Below are 16,821 nucleotides of genomic sequence, written 5' to 3'. Positions count from 1 at the left end.
ACACTTCAGAGTGTTTAGCCCCGAGTTGCACCCCATTTCAGTTTTTGCAACCCCATCCTCCAGAAGCTCTGGGGCTACTGAAGAGACATGAATAACGCTCCTGAAAGTAAGTACAAAATGTTACAAGATAGATGATGAATTGTCAGAACGTATTCAAAAATCAAAACATCTCGCCTGGCCCGAAGCAGTAAAAGACGAAAGGCAGGACCCAGCGGTCCCCGCACCCACCAGCCACTGAGCGTAGAGCGGTGGCGCGCTCTGGGCGGCGGAGTACGAGGCGTGGAGACCCGAAAGCACCGCAACGCGTGAGCGCGGGCCAGATGGGCGTGACCGCTTTCCCGAAGCCCGCCACGCCCAGCGCCTGCCCCTTTAAGTAGCTTAGCCGCGGGCGGGGCCGGCTGGCGTTCACGTGACTCGGCGTCGCCGGCTCGCTCACGGAAGTGGTCTTACCTTCGCGTTCGGCGGGGGGTCTCCGGGCGCCCTGCGGGGCGGGCAGGCTGGGCCATCCAGCAGCCGGAGGTCGGGATGGTGCAGCTGTACAACCTTCACCCGTTCGGGTCACAGCAGGTGGTGCCCTGCAAGCTGGAGCCGGAGCGGTTCTGCGGCGGGGGGCGTGACGCGCTTTTCGTGGCGGCGGGCTGCAAGGTGGAGGCTTTCGCGGTGGCGGGCCAGGAGCTGTGCCAGCCGCGGTGCGCCTTCTCCACGCTGGGCCGGGTGCTGCGCCTGGCCTACAGCGAGGCGGGTGAGTAATCCGGAGAGCCAGGGGCCGCCTGGGGCCCGGCTTGGGGCCTCCTAGCTAGCGGACCGAGCGTCCGTGCTGCAGCTCTAGCTGGGGATGGGACTTCTTGCTTTCCGGAACTTGCCGGATGGTCTCCCTGGGTCTGGCATCTGATTGCTTGAAGTCGCATTGAGCTATGCGGTTGTCGCGGCAAGCATAGGTATGAGGTTGCTTCTGTCGGGGCGGAGACGCTGATATCTCCTCTTCGTTTTGGGTCTCCGCAGAAAGGCCTCTGGCTGGATTCCACTCATTTCGGATACTTAAGCAAACAACAACAAGACTCTTTAGTGCAAAGATTTCAAAGACTTACCCAAAAAAAAAAAAAAAAAAAAAAGTAGGAGTAAGGAGACTGGTACTGTATCCTGAACCTCCAAGTACTCCCAGCTTTAACAATTATTCCAACTCACGGCCAGTCCTTTCACATCTGTACCTCCATCCACTTCCGGTCGGTTTTTGAAAGCTCACATTATGTGTTGATTTTTAAATCTGTGTAAATAGAACTCAAGTCTTAGATTGCGCCCCTTCTCTTCTCTTAACCAGCTGTGGCCGGGCGCAGTGGCTCACGCCTGTAATCCCAGCACTTTGGGAGGTCGAGGCGGGCGGATCACGAGGTCAGGAGTTCGGCCAGCCTGGCCAATTTAGTGAAACCCCGTCTTTACTGAAAATACAAAAATTAGCCGGGCGTGGTGGCGGGAGCCTGTAGTTTCAGCTACTGGGGAGGCTGAGGCAGGAGAATCGCTAGAACCCGGGAGGCGGAGGTTGCAGTGAGCGGAGATTGTGCCCTTAGACTCCAGTGTAGGCGACAGAGCGAGACTCCGTCTCAAACAAACAAAAACAAAACAGTTGTAAGAGCAGCCATTACTCTTTCCCACCAGAAATGTAAAGCAATGCCAAGGAAATACTGTGTGGGTGAATCCTATTTTAGAAAAATCCAACATTTAAAACTAGATCCCTTTTAGGTCACAGAAGAATTTACCATAGAATTCCTTTAATACACTTACCTTCGATTCATACTTTCAAGATGGGTGTAAAGTTCGATATTTACGGTGCAAAAGCTGGTGGCTGTGGTATTAATGAAGCGGAGAGCTTGAACCTGGAAGATTGGAGATGTCTCTAATCCCTACCCTGCAGCTGGTTCGATGTGAGTTTATAGAAACCGTGGGGTCTGAATTTATGTTAAAAAAAAAAAAAAAAAGTTGAATTACTAGATTAGTGATATCCAGATACTGAGATTTTGTGTTAGTGATATCCAGACACTGGGATTTTGTGACTCAATTAAAAACTGTGGGGTTACCATACATACCATCTGACTGCTTATTTTGTCAAGACCTATACAGGCATACCTTATTTTTTTTGCATTTCACTTTGTTGTACTTTGCAGATACTGCGTTTTCTTTTTGGTTGTTGTTTGTTTGTTTTTTGTTTTTTTTACCAATTGAAAGTTTGTGGCAACCCTGTGTGGAGCAAATCTGCCAGTTCCATTTTTCACACTGCATGTGCTCGCTACATGTCTCTGAGTCACATTTTGGTAATTCTTGGCAGTATTTCAAACTTTATCATTATTATTATATCTGTTATGGTGATCAGCGATCTTTGATGTTACTATTGTAATAGTTTTGGGGTGCCATGAACTGTGCCCATATGAGATAGTGAACTTAATTGACATGTGTTGTGTGTGTTCTGATTACTGCTCTGATAGTCTCTGCCTCCTCAGGCTGCCCTATTCCCTGAACAACAATATTGAAATCAGGCCAATTAATAACCCTACAATGTCTTCTAAGTGTTCAAGTGACACTTGGATGTCTCTCACTTTAAATTAAAAGCTAGAATGATTAAGCTTAGTGAGGAAGGCAGGCATGTCAGAAGCTGAGATAGGCTGCACAGTAGGCCTCTTGCACCAAACACTTAGCCAAGTTGTGACTGCAAAGCAAAAGTTCTTGAAATTAAATGTGTTACTCTAGTGAACACAAATGATTAGAAAGCCTTATTGCTGTTGGGAAAAAAAACTTTGAGTGCTCTAGGTAGAAGATCAAGCCAGCCAAAATACTCCCTTAAGCCCAGGCTTAATACAGAGCAAGGCCCTCTGTTCAATTCTGTGAAGGCTGAGAGAGGTGAGAAGCTGCAGAAGAAAAGTTTAAAGCTAGCAGAGTTCAGCTCATGAGGTTTAAGGGAAGAAGCTGTCTCCATAATATAAAAGTGCAAGGTGAAGCAGCAAGTGATGATGTAGAATCTGCAGCAAGTTATCCAGAAGTCTAGAAGATCCAGCTAAGATGATTTTATGGAGGCAGCTGTTCTAAACAACAGATTTTCAATGTAGACAAAACAGTCTTAAATTGGAAGAATATGCCATCTAGGAGTTTCTTGGCTAGAGAGGAGAAGATAATGCCTGGCTTCAAAGAACAGGCTGACTCTTGTTAGGGGGTGATGCAGCTGGTGACTAAATTGAGGCCAGTGCTCATTTACCATTCTGAAAATCATAGAGCCCTTTTAAAAATTATGCTAAATCTACTCTTCCTGTGCTTTAGAAATGAAACAAGCCTGGGTAACAGCACAGCTGTTACAGCATTGTTTAAGGCCACTGTTTTGATCTGCTCAGAAAACAGTATTCTTTTCGAAAGATTACTGCACATTGACAATGCACCTAGTCCTTCAAGACCTCTGACGGAGATGTAGAAGGAGATTGATGTTGTTTTCATGCCTGCTAATACAGCATCCATTCTGCAGCCCATGGATTAAGTGGTAATTTTTACTTTCAAGTCTCGTTAAAGAAACACATTTGGTAAGGCTATAACTGCCACAGATAGTGATTCTTCTGATGGATCTGGGCAAAATAAATTGAAAACCGTCTGGAAAGAATTCACCCATTCTAGACGTCATTAAAAACATTCAGGGTTCATGGAAGGAGGTCAGATACCAACATTAACAAGAGTTTGGAAGTAGTCGATTCCAACCCTCATGGATGACTTTGAAAGGCTCAAGACTTAGGTGGATGAAATAACAGTAGATGTAGTGGAAATATCAAGAAAGGTAGAATTAGAAGTGGAGCCTGAAGATGTGGTGGAATTCCTGCAATCTTATGATCAAACTTGAATGGATGAGGAGTTGCTTCTTATGGATAAACAAAGAAAGTGGTTTCTTGAGATGGAATCTGTTTCTATTGAGGATGCTGTGAACATTGTTGAAATGACAGCAAAGGATTTAGAATATTCCATAAACTTAGTTGATAAAGTAGTGACAAGGTTTGAAAAGACTGACTCCAATTTTGAAGTTCTACTGTGGGTAAAATGCTGTCAAATAGCATTGCATGCTACAGAGAAACCTTTTGCAAAAGGAAGAGTCATTTGATGGAGCAAACTTAATTGTTGTTTTTTTATTTTATTTTATTATTTTTTTTTGAGACAGAGCTTCGCTCTTGTTACCCAGGCTGGAGTGCAATGGTGTGATCTCGGCTCACTACAACCTCTACCTCCCGGGTTCAAGCAATTCCCAGCCTCAGCCCTACAAGTAGCTGGGATTACAGGCATGCACCACCATGCCCGGCGAATTTTATATTTTTAGTAGAGATGGGGTTTCTCCACGGTTGGTCAGGCTGGTCTTGAACTCCCGACCTCAGGTGATCCACCCACCTCGGCCTCCCAAAGTGCTGGGATTACAGGTGTGAGCCACTGTGCACAGCCCTTTGTTGTCTTATTTTAAGGGTTTGCCACAGCCACCCCAGCCTCTGGTGACCACCGCCCTGATCAGTCAGCAGCCATCAGCATCGGGGCAAGACCGTTCACTAGCAAAAAGATTATGTCTCATTAAAGGCTTGGATGATCGTTAGCATTTTTTAGTGATAAAGTATTTTTAGTTAAGGTATCTACATTGCTTTGTTTTTTTTTGTTTTTTTTTTTTTTTTTAGGTGTAATGCAATTTCATACCTAATAGACTATAATCTAGTACAAACATAACTTTTTTTATGTACTGGGAGGCCAAAAAATTTATGTGACTCTTTTTATTGTGTTACTTGCTTTATTGCAGTGGTCTGGAAACAGTCCTCCAATATCTCTGGGATATGCCTGTGTTTTTTTTTAAAAAATGAAAAGGCTTACTATTTATTGTCATTATTTATAAAAGAAAAAACACTTAGCATCAAACATTGGATATCTTTAGCTTTGTGAGCAACTTACTCTGCTGTCATTGGTTTTTTTGTTTTTGTTTTTGTTTTTGCCTAATGACAACATCAACAGGCCTGCACTGGGCCACGGACCTGTTTGAAAACCTCTCATTAACTCTTTAAGTTCCCTTTTAGCAGGAATACTCCAATTTTGGTATTTCTTATAAAATCTGTCTTTAATGGTCAGACCTGTTACAACATTGGTAGTTTTCTCTACGCCACCCCTTTTAAGGCATAACAGTTCTCACTTTCAAGAGTTCTATTGAGTAACAAACTCACCACTTTCAACTTTTTTGTGTGTGTGTGTGTGTGAGAGAGAGAGAGAGAGAGAGAAAGACAGAGACAAGCATACACACAGACAGATAGTATGTTTACATGATTTACTTCCTTCTTCCACGTGGATGTTTATTTTAGAATTTGGAGTGGCAGGTATCATGTAAACTTCTAGCTTTCTTGCCTGTCGGATCCTTGGATGGCCACTACCTATGCATACCAATCACTTGGGGAGTTTTTAAAAATCCCCATGCCTGGGCCACACCCTCAGAGATAACAGTAGTAGTTTCCCTGGAGTGAGGCCAGCACTGGGGTAAGTCAGATATTTAATCAGGATTGAGAACCACTGACCTAGAACAGTACTGACTACAAGAGGCCATGAGTAGTATTGTAACCTCATTAACAAGGCCTTGAAGAATAAATATGTTTTTATAATCCAGTTGGCTGCCTTAAAGCAAGTTCAAGAGTCATGTGGGATGGAATTAGCATCACGGGTCATGTGGCTCAAGGATAAGTTTCAGTCTACAGCTTGAACTTCAACCCCCTGGGTACAGCTCCTATTAATCTACCCGTAAAGGAACATAAATAGGGCTGACTCTGGCTATGATGGTATCCAGATAACTTGTTTTCCACTTCACAGCGTTTCCCTTTTGGCCCCTTCCTTCAATTCACAATAACTGGGACATGAGGATTTCTGCTCAATGCCCAGCGTCCTCCTCTGTAGCAAGTCTCCTCATCAAAAATGGAAAGAATCTTACATCAGTCATCTATATTTACTAAAAATGCTTTTCAGGTCTCTACTCAAGCAGAAAACATTTTCAGGTTAAAAAAAATCTCAAATTAGCTGAAAGTTGTTTTTAAAATAAAATTTGGGGGTATTAGGGATAAAGTAGGTAGAAATTTTGAAGGATGGGGGCCCCTGACATCATCATCAGTAAGGGAAAATAAATTTAGGCTCTGTGTGTGGTACAGTTTGGCCGTGTCCTCACCTACAGTCTCATCTTGAACTGTAATCCCCATAACCCCCACGTGTCAAGGGCGGGACCAGGTGGAGGTAATTGGATCATGGGGGCAGTTTCCCCCATGCTGTTGTCATGATAGTGAGTTCTCGTGATAGTGAGTTCTCATGAGATCTGATGGTTTTTAAATATCTGGCATTTCCCCTACTCACACATTTTCTGTCCTGCCACCCTGTGAAGAGGTGTCTTCCACCATGATTATAAGTTTCCTGAGGTCCCCCCAGCCATGCAGAACTGAGTCAATTAAACCTTTTTTCTTTATTACCCAGTCTCAGGTATTTGCTTATAGCAGTAGTGTGAAAATAGACTAATACAGTGTGTAAAGCAAAGAAGAGTAGGGGAGACCTGAGAACTCCCCACTCCTGAAAAAAGACCTGGTGGCCAGGGTCAAGTGCTGTGTGGGGATCATTGGTGGTAGACACTTGTTTATGGGGTGTCTAGGGGTGGTGGGGCATGGAGGACACAGACCACAAGGCTGGCCATTAGCTTTGTGTAGGGCCAATGTGCTGGCCAATGCCTGGCCATTAGCACAAGTGTACTAAACCAGCCCCAGCCCATCTACCCTCCCACAAGCCCTACTTTCTCTCAGTTTTCCTGAAGTCTTAAAACATATTTAGATGCCTTATAAATTATTTCTGCCTTGTGATACAATTTTGTCATAGGAGTACAACCTTTAATCTGGTGTTACTGTTAGCCATGTTTGTGATCTTGCTACATAAAAGGGAAAGCTTATTTTTAAAAATCAGTAACTCTAAGCTCAAGAGTAAAAATGAGAATGATTTTTCAATGTACTTAATAAAGACAGAAGCTGAGCCTGGGCTACATAGTGAAACCCTGTTTCTACATATGTGTGTGTGTTTGTGTGTGTATATATACACACACACACGTATATGTATATATATATTTTAGATATATATAATGTGTGTGTGTACATGTCATTTAAAGACATATATATATACACACACACACACAAATTAGCCAAGTGTGGTGGGTCACACCTGTAGTTCCAGCTACTTGGGAGGCTGAGGTGGAAGGATCACTTGAGTTCTGGAGATGGAGGTTGCAGTGAACCAAGACAACTTGGGCAACAGAGCAAGACACTTAAATTTAAAAAAGGTAAAATGAGGCACCGCACACATAATGCTTAAAAAAATTTAGTTCCCTTCTCTTGTAAAGGGTTATAGCCTCCACAGACTCCTATAGACTTGTATTTCCCTTCTATCAGTTGGGGAAACAGCATTGTTGGGCAAAGAACATAAACTTTTGAGCTAACCAGATCTAGGTTTGAGTCCCAGTTTCCTAATTTGTTCATTGTGTTGCCTTGGGCAAGTTACTTTGCTTGTCTCTGCTTCAGATTCCTGATGTATAAAATGAGGAGGGAGATATATATCTTGAAGGGCTGTTGTGAGAATTAATTGAAGGAACTCTAAAGCTCTGATCATAAGGACTGTCAGGTAGGCACATTTAGCAAGTGCTGGATCATCATTTAAAGACCAGGTCATTAATCTGAAAACACACAACACAACATGGACACTATCTACAATTTGCAGACTATAAACACTAGTTAATATATGAATTTTATAGAAGAAATGGGCATGTATTTATAGGTATATGAATAAAAAGGTTGTATTGTAATTAAATATTCTTAGTTTTAAAATTTATTTACTAACTTGAATATGATACCAAAAGTATAGGCAACAGAAGAAAAATAGGTAAACTGGACTTTATCAAAATTAATGACTGTTGTATATCAAAAAACTTATCAACAGATTGAAAAGACAACATGGAATGGGAGAAAATATTTCCAAATCATATATCATAAGGGATTAATATCTAGAATATATATAATAAAGAACTCTGACAACTCACCAACAACCAAAAAAACTTGATTAAAAAATGGGCTAAGGACTTGAATAGACATTTCTCCAAAGAAGAAAATACATAAACAGCAAAAACATGAAAAGATGCTCAACATCCAAACCATGGTGAGATAGCACCTTACACCATTAGGATGCCTGTTATTAAAAAAAAAAAACAAATTAGCATGTGTTGGGGAGAATGTGGAGAAATTGGAACCCTTATGCGTTGCTGGTAGGAATGTAAAATAACACAGCCTATGTGGAAAACAGTATGACAGTTTCTCAAAACATTAAACATAGAATTACCATATGATCCAGCAATTCCACTTCTGGGTATATGCCCAAAAGAATTGAAAGCAGGGACTTGAATGAATACATGCGTTTGTAGCAAAATTATTCACAAGAGCCAGAAGGTGGAAACAGTCCAAGGATCCACTGACAGGTAAATAAGTAAATAAAATATATTGTATGAACATACAATAGAGTATTATTTGGCCTTAAAAGCAATGAAATTCTGATGCATGCCACAACCTGGATAAATCTTGGAGAAGTTATGCTAAGTGAATTCAAGCCCGATACAAAAGGAAAAATACTATATGGTTCAACTTACATGAGGTACCTAGAGTAGTCAAATTCATAGAGATAGTATAATGGTGGTGTCGCCCTGGGGAGAGAGAGAGAGGAATAGGGAATTATTGTTTAATCGGTGCAGAGTTTTTTAGTAGATGAAAAAGTTGTAGAGATGGATGGTAGTGATGGTTGCACAACAATGAGAAGATACCAGTGCCACTGATCTGTAGACTTAAAAATGGTGAAAATGTACATTTTATGTTGTGTGTATTGTACTACAATAAAAAATGTTTCATTTATTTACTGGGGGAATTTTAGAAAGATGGAGGCCTCAACTTCATCCCAACTCTGTCCAAACTGCTTCCCTGGAAAAGTGAGCAAACTTAGGGCAGCTACAGGATCCCTTTAGGCATTCTACGATCTCCAGAGAAAGAACAGGTTCAGGCTGCATCTCTGTGGCATAAAAAGAACCATCACCAGGAGAAAGCTTGCTACTTCTAGAAGGCAGGATCATTTTGGAGGAGGGAGCCTGGTCAGCCCAGTGAGTGTCTGCAGAAAGGGGCAGCACCTGCTTGCTTGCCTCATAAGTACATGGGAAGTCAATGTAATGGCAGCATTTCAATTTCAATTCATTGGAAAAAGGCCAATTTGCTTAATAGTGTTAATTATATAGAGTCTACATTTGGAAGAAGTGAAATTAGATCGTCTGACTTATCCCCTTCTTTACCCACAAAATTGTAAAGATTAAAAATAAAAATGTATATTTTCTAAACCTCCACTAAAATAGAAGAAAATATAGGAGCATATTTATGTAATTTGGAGGACATGGATGGGAACTCAGAAGGCAAGGAGGAAAAGATACATATAGTACTAAATAAAAAGGGTATGGTAAAAGATGCCATCAGCAAAATCAAAATCAGACAATAGACTATCTAAAACCATTTACTATTTATAGACAACAAAAGGTTTATATCCCTTCTAAGTAGAGAGCTACAGTGTCATTATAAGAAAAACAAATGAACAACTTAATATAAATTGGACATTATGCAGAAGAGAAGCTATACGTGGCTGATAAACACAGGAAAAGATGGCCAGCTTTATAAAAAGGTCTCGTAAATGTAAGTTATAATAGCCATGAGAGTCCATGTTTCTCCCATTGCGTAGAGTCAGTGTTAGAGAGGATGTGGGGAAACAGGTTAGTTTAAGCAGTGCTGCTGGCGACATGAATTTCTATTATCTAATTGATAGTAATTGGGCAGTATTGAAATTTAAAATGCTTATGCCCTTTGGCCCAACATATCTCACTTTTGGGAATCTGTACCATTACAATAAATCCCCCAGGAAATATATAGATATAAGCCTATGTATTACTATGAAGCATAGTAAAAACAAAAAACAAAAAACAAAAAAAAACCTGGAAATACATTTGAATGCTTATCAGTAAGGGAATTATTGAATAAATTATGCATATGCATATATGGGATGTTGAACATATTGAAAAGGATGTTAGATATCCATGTGTCAGCCTGGAGGGAGAGATTTATTAATAATTTTTAGAAGTTGCAGATTGTTAAATATATTTAATGTGATTACATTTTTGTTTTTGTTTTCAAAAAAGACAAAATACCGCTCTGTGATCTCTGTTTATATGAGAGAAGGGTGTTGAAAGGCACATACCAGGCTGTGTGTTAACGTTGGGTCCCCAAGGGGGAGATCATTATGCTTTTCATTTTGCATTTCTTTACCACTTTACCATTTTGACTTCCCACAACCAATATATGTTTATAAGTTAAAACTTATACAATCAACAATTTAGATAAAATTAACTTGGATTTGTATTTTCTTTGCTATTTCCAGCTTTATCATGTTTCTCAGACTTGTGACTTGTGGGAAGGAGAGGGTTTGAAGTGTAAGTTCTGCTAATCTGAGAATTCCTTAATGTATACTTAATTTTGGTGTCACATGTCACACTAGTAGTGAATTCTGTGTAAGTAGAGCTTTGTTGGAACTGCAGATTTAGAGCTACAGTAAACACTTAATTTTACATTTTATTCCTTATATTAACTTTCTGTGTGTTACGTGGACTATTAATAGGTTGTCTTAAGACACTAAAATGGGGAGAGATTGCATTTCAGAACCTCAAAGCCTAATGGCGGTTAAAAATACACCTAAGATTTTGTTACTTAGGGTTTTATTCTACTCAGTCTTTAATTCAACCGTTGGTGTTAGAATTCATTAATAGTACTCATGTCAGCAAGGGAAGTGGTTGTATTTCTAATTACAAATTCTCAGTATAATCTTCATTCCTTCTCAGGAGATTATTTGGTAGCAATTGAAGAGAAAAATAAAGCTACCTTTCTACGTGCTTATGTGAACTGGAGAAGTAAAAGGACTGAAAACTCTCGTGTGTGTATCCGAATGATTGGGCATAATGTGGAGGGAGCCTTCAGCAAAGCCTTCAGAGACCAGATGTACATTATTGAAATGCCGCTTTCGGAGGTCCCCTTGTGCATTTCCTGCTGTCCTGTGAAAGGAGACCTTCTCGTTGGCTGCACAAATAAATTAGTCTTATTTACTTTGAAGTACCAGATCATTAATGAGGAATTCTCACTATTGGACTTTGAACGGTCTTTAATTATACACATAGATAATATCACTCCTGTTGAGATTTCTTTTTGTGTTGGATATGTTGCTGTCATGTCAGACTTAGAAGTCTTAATCCTAAAACTGGAGCCAGGCCCTAAAAATGGAGAGAGAGTTCACCACAATCCACGTAAGACCAACAATCGAATGAGACGGACGGAAGAAGGTAAATAATAAATCTGACTTGCTTTCTTGTTTTAGGAATATAGAAAACCTTCACCTTTGGCAGTCTGAAGGTCCGTGGTATATATGGTGCCCGGCCATGTTATTTATAGATTTAGTTATTCCTATTTCATGGGATTTGAGTTTATGATCTGGCTGTTCATATCTTATTCTGTAGCACGTGAATATATTTATCAGTAGAAGTAAAGGAATGACCACTGCTAGGTGAGGAGCTTCTAGTCCTAGTCGTCATAGTTACTAGTTGAATGACCTTGGGTTAATAATACCATCTCTGAATTTCAATATCCTCATTTGTAAAATGGGGATAATAATACCTACCCTGTTGTACTTTATCAGTTGTTGTGGAGATTAAATGAGCAAACGCTAAGTCTTTTCACAACCATAGTGCCTTGTAAATGTGTGCATATTATAAATAAATAAAATTACTGTATGTCTATTTAATTGGTGAGAGAATGTTGTAAAATCTAATTTTCATTCAAGCAGGACTGTTACATTTTATTTTTTTAAGGCATCAGTAATGAAATTTCACAGCTTGAGTCAGATGATTTTGTTATCTGCCAGAAGCCCGTGGAACTTCTTGGTGAAAAAAGTGAACAGTCTGGACTATCTGTTACACTGGAGTCTACGGGATTAGCTGATGAAAAAAGAAAATATTCCCACTTTCAGCACCTGCTCTATAGGTATTATAGTGCTTTTTATTTACAGCATTTAATGTATATATGCCTGCTTAAAGTACATGGAAGTTATATTTTTCCCTTTCTCTGTCTAACCCATAGACGTTTTGCTCCTGATATTTCGTCCTATGTATTGTCTGATGACATCAAGCTACATTCCCTCCAGCTGCTGCCCATTTACCAGACTGGTAAGCATGATAGTGCAGGAGTGTGACAGTGCAGCAAGGTGAAAATGCTCTGTCTGGGCTGGAAGTGGAGACCCATGTGGGTAATAGGTTTGGTGGTTTGGTTCTTCCACTGGAGTCTCCGTGTGGCCCTTTAACAAGTTTTTTTTTTGAGACGGAGTCTCGCTCTGTTGCCAGTCTGGAGTGCAGTGGTGCGATCTTGGCTCACTGCAACCTTTGCTTCCTGGGTTCAAGTGATTCTTCTGCCTCAGCCTCCCGAGTAGCTGGGGCTACAGGCGTGTGTCACCACGCCCGGCTAAGTTTTTTTGTATTTTTAGTAGAGATGGGGTTTCACTGTGTTAGCCAGGATGGTGTCAATCTTCTGATCTTGTGATCTGCCCACCTCGGACTCCTGAGTTCAGGTTCGTAAAAATGTATTATGTAATAAAAAAGATGGAAAGAAAGGTATATACAAGGATAACAATAAAAGAGCGGTATGCACCAGTAAAGTGGTGTCATGAATGCTAAAATCCCAAGAGTTGAAGCTTGGAAAAATGGCGAGGATGACAATAGATTTTTTTTTTTTTTTTTGAGACGGAGTCTCGCTCTATTGCCAGTCTGGAGTGCAGTGGTGCAATCTTGGCTCACTGCAACCTCTGCTTCCTGGGTTCAAGTGATTCTCCTGCCTCAGCCTCCCAAGTAGCTGGGAGTACGGGCGCCTGCCACCACACCCGGCTAAATTTTTTTGTATTTTTAGCAGAGACGGGGTTTCACCAATTTGGGCAGGATAGTCTTGACCTCCTGACCTTGTGATCTGCGCGTCTTGGCCTCCCAAAGTGCTAGGATTACAGGCATGAGCCACGGCGCCCAACCTTTATTTTATTATTATTATTTTTTATTCACTTTTTTTTTTTTTTTTGAGACAGAGTTTTGCTCTTGTTGCCCAGGCTGGAGTGCAATGGTATGATCTTGGCTCACTGCAACCTCTGCCTCCTGGGTTCAAGCGATTCTCCTGTCTCAGCCTCCCGAGTAGCTGGGATTACAGGCATGCCCGGCTAATTTTGTATTTTTAATAGAGATGGGGTTTCTCCATGTTGGTCAGGCTGGTCTTGAACTCCCGACCTCAGGTGATCTGCCCGCCTCAGCCTCCCAAAGTGCTGGGATTACAGGTGTGAGTCACCGCGACTGGCCCAAAATTCTTAGCAAATACCTGTGGGTACTAGAAAGGGAAGTCATACCTGCTAGTTCGAGAAGCCATGGAGAAGGCATGACAGATTGAACTCATTTCCCTTTTTGAAATGGCCTCTAGACCCAAAAAGGAAATTGGAGACCTTTAGAGCTGAGGTATGTCTGGGTTCTAGCTAGGTATTTCGCAAAGCTCATAATTGGCTTGTGAACTAGGTGTAAAAATGTGGACTGAATGGAAAATAATTTAGAGCAGTTTTCAACCCTGCCACACAATGGACTTACCTGAATGCTTTTTAAGATGTTGATGCTCAGGCTCTACATGCAGCATATCAGTTACAGGGCCTGGGCATTAGTATTTTTTAAAAGCCCCCCAAGAGTCTAATGGGCACCATGATTGAGAATCACTAATAGGCCCTGCACTCAGTTCTGGTCTGATTAACATCTTTAGCTGTTATCTAGAGAAAGATACAAATATTATTCCGATTAAATGTCTTTCTAGCCTTCATTTGTTTTTTCTTTCTTTTAGTAAATATTTATTGAGTACCTACTATGTTGAGCATTGTGCTGAATACTAGGGAACTAACAGTGAGTGAAGTGCTTGGTCTTATGGAGCCAGTTGTCTAATGGGGGAAAGGAGACAGTTGAATAAAGACAGATTCACAGTTGCACCCTGAAATGAGTGATCTGTGGTAAAACTCCCTGTGGGAGCCTATAACAAAAGACCCTGACCTCAAGATGAGGTCTTCTTCAAGATGAGGAAGAAGGCTTCCTGAGAAAGAGGATCTGAAGGGCGAATTGGACGCACTTGGGAATAGGGTTCGGTTGGTGCAGGGGAGGGGAAGAGAGCCTTCCAGGCAGAAGCAGCAACAAAGGCTCTGTGGCAGAGGGAGGATCACATTTGAGACACTGAGAGAAGCAAAATTAAGGGGGCAGCAGTGAGACAGGGCTGGAGACCAGACAGGGCCAACAGCCGTATTAGAGGGCCAGCTAAAGATCCAGTGAGCTTCCCATAGTAGTTGGAATAAAAACTCCAAATCCACTCCATGGCCTACATAACCTTAACTCTGAGCCCATCTTGTCCCACTCTCACCCTGCTTACTATTCTTCATCCATAGTGGCCTTTCCCTCTTCTTTAGAGACGCCACATGCACTCTTATCTAAGACCTATTATTTGCCCTTCTTGTGCTTAGAGTGTACTCCCCTCAGACCTTGTGTGACTGGTGCATTCAAGTCATTCAGTTCGCAGCTGAAGTGTTACCTCCTCCCAGAGGACTTCTCTGACCTCTCAATTTAAACTATCCCTTCTCCACTCACACTGGGGTTTACTTGTTTACTCTCCATCCCAATCCCCATCACTAAAATGAAGGCTCTGTGAAAGCAGTTACATTGTCTTGTGCACTGTTGTATCCCTAGAATCTGAAACAGCAGCACTTAGTAAGTACCTGATGAATACTGACTGAATAGACGAATGGATGGGTGATATGTATTTGAGCTGGGCTCTAATGGATGAGTAGAATTTTTAGAAGATAGAGTGTTTGGTAAGATACTACATAATGGGAACCAACATTTTAGGAGGTGTAAAATTATGTGTATTTGGAGATTCTTGAGCAGGTCTCTTTGGCCAGAGCGCAGATGTGTGGGAAAAAAAGAATAGGGAGAAAAAAACTGGACAGTTGGCTTTCTGCCAAATATGGAGAGTACAGAATTGGCTTCTGCTATTAATTGGTGTCCTTGAAGGGTGTCAGTCAGGGTACTTGTTAAACAACTTTGGTTATGAAAAATTACAGCCACATGTAGATAGAAAATAGTGCAGTGAACCCCCATGTACCCATCAAACAGCTTCAACAGTGTTGCTCCATGCTACATTATTTTGATGCACATCATGAATGCACATACTATTTCATTCATAAATATTTCAACATATGTCTCTAAAAGGATTCTTTTACTTAAACTCAAAATACTGTTTCACATTATAAAAAAATTGTTGCCAGGCGCAGTGGTTCATGCCTGTAATTCCAGCACTTTGGGAGGCTGAGGTGGGTGGATCACAAGGTCAGGAGTTCGAGACCAGCCTGGCCAATATGGTGAAACCCGTCTCTACTGGGGAAAAAAAAAATATATATATATATGTAAATATATATATATATGTAAATATACATATGTAAATACACACACACACACACACACGCGCACATACATACACACACAAAAATTAGCCGGGCATGGTGGCGGGCACCTCTAGTCCCAGCTACTTGGGAGGCGGGAGAATCGCTTGAACCCAGGAGGCGGAGGTTGCAGTTAGCCGAGATCACGCCACTGCACTCCAGTCTGGGTGACAGAGTGAGACTCTGTCTCAAAAAAAAAAAAAAAAATTTTTTTTTGTTGATACCAACAGATATCCAATAACTGGTCACATTTCTCTAATTGACTAAAAAACTTCTACAATTCATTTGTTTGAATCCTATTCCAAATAAAGTTCATACATTGCAACTGATTGCTATGTCTTTTAAGACTCTTGATATCTAGGCTTTCCCTCCTCTCTTTTCTTTGCATCTTATTTAACAAGACATTAGACTCTTTACTATAAAATTTCCCACAATCTGAATTTTGCTAATTGAATCCTTACAGTGTCATTTAACATGTTTCTCTGTCCACTGTATTTCCATGTGAGTTGGTAGATGGAAATGTATGCTGTTTAATTTGGTAGCCATTGGTCACATACTGCTATTAAGCACTTGAAATATGACTAGTCTGAATTGAAATATGGCATAAGTATAAAATACACACTAGATTTTGAAGACTTAGTACAAAAATGTACATAATATCTCATTAATTTTTTTGTTTATTGCTTCTTGAAATGGTAATATTTTTGATATGTTGGGTTAATACAATATTATTAAAATTTTAGCTGTTTCTTTTTACTTTTTAAAATGTGATTACTAGAAATCTTTAAATTATGGATGTAGCTCACATATTTCTATCAACATTGCTGGTCTATCCTCAGGCTTGTTCAGATTATTTATTATTATTATTATTATTTTGAAACCCAAGTAGTGTTGAGCTCTGCCAGTGGACTCTTTTTGTGATGTTAACAGCCATTGATGATCATTACTTAGATCTGTTAATTTAGTAGGGGTTGTACGATGTTGATATTCTGATTATATTACTCCTTTTTTATTTCTTGTCAGCATTCTTCTATAAAGAGCAACTTCCCCTTTGCAACTCTTTGGTTACCCGCTGATACAGTTTGCATAGCAAAGTCAATATGTGATTATTTCCCCCTTTACTGGTTTCATGGTGTTTTATTTTTTTCA

The 16,821-nt window shown here is 40.7% G+C and overlaps 1 protein-coding gene across 12 annotated transcripts in view; it reads left to right on the top strand.

Annotated features, from left to right (window-relative positions):
* Positions 1 to 387: 387 nt before the first annotated feature.
* The window catches only part of HPS3 (HPS3 biogenesis of lysosomal organelles complex 2 subunit 1), a 44,412-nt gene continuing 27,978 nt past the window's right edge, over positions 388 to 16,821 (top strand). For 9 of the 12 annotated variants that reach the window (XR_004182256.1, XR_004182260.1, XR_004182257.1 and 6 more), the window contains exons 1-4: positions 406 to 742; positions 10,970 to 11,464; positions 11,990 to 12,161; positions 12,258 to 12,343. Coding sequence is in view for 7 of the 12 variants with exons in the window: in XM_031663691.1 (XP_031519551.1) it covers positions 526 to 742; positions 10,970 to 11,464; positions 11,990 to 12,161; positions 12,258 to 12,343 (970 nt within the window). In the remaining 5 variants the exon portion in view is untranslated. Of the gene's footprint in view, positions 743 to 1,534; positions 1,920 to 10,543; positions 10,565 to 10,969; positions 11,465 to 11,989; positions 12,162 to 12,257; positions 12,344 to 16,821 lie in introns of those variants that run through there. The other 3 variants (XM_031663688.1, XM_031663692.1, XM_031663693.1) reach the window with 3 other exon arrangements.

This window comes from Papio anubis, chromosome 2, assembly GCF_008728515.1.
Source record: "Papio anubis isolate 15944 chromosome 2, Panubis1.0, whole genome shotgun sequence".
In the NCBI taxonomy this organism is placed as follows: Eukaryota; Metazoa; Chordata; class Mammalia; order Primates; family Cercopithecidae; genus Papio; species Papio anubis.
This window is presented reverse-complemented; position numbering and strand designations above follow the sequence as displayed.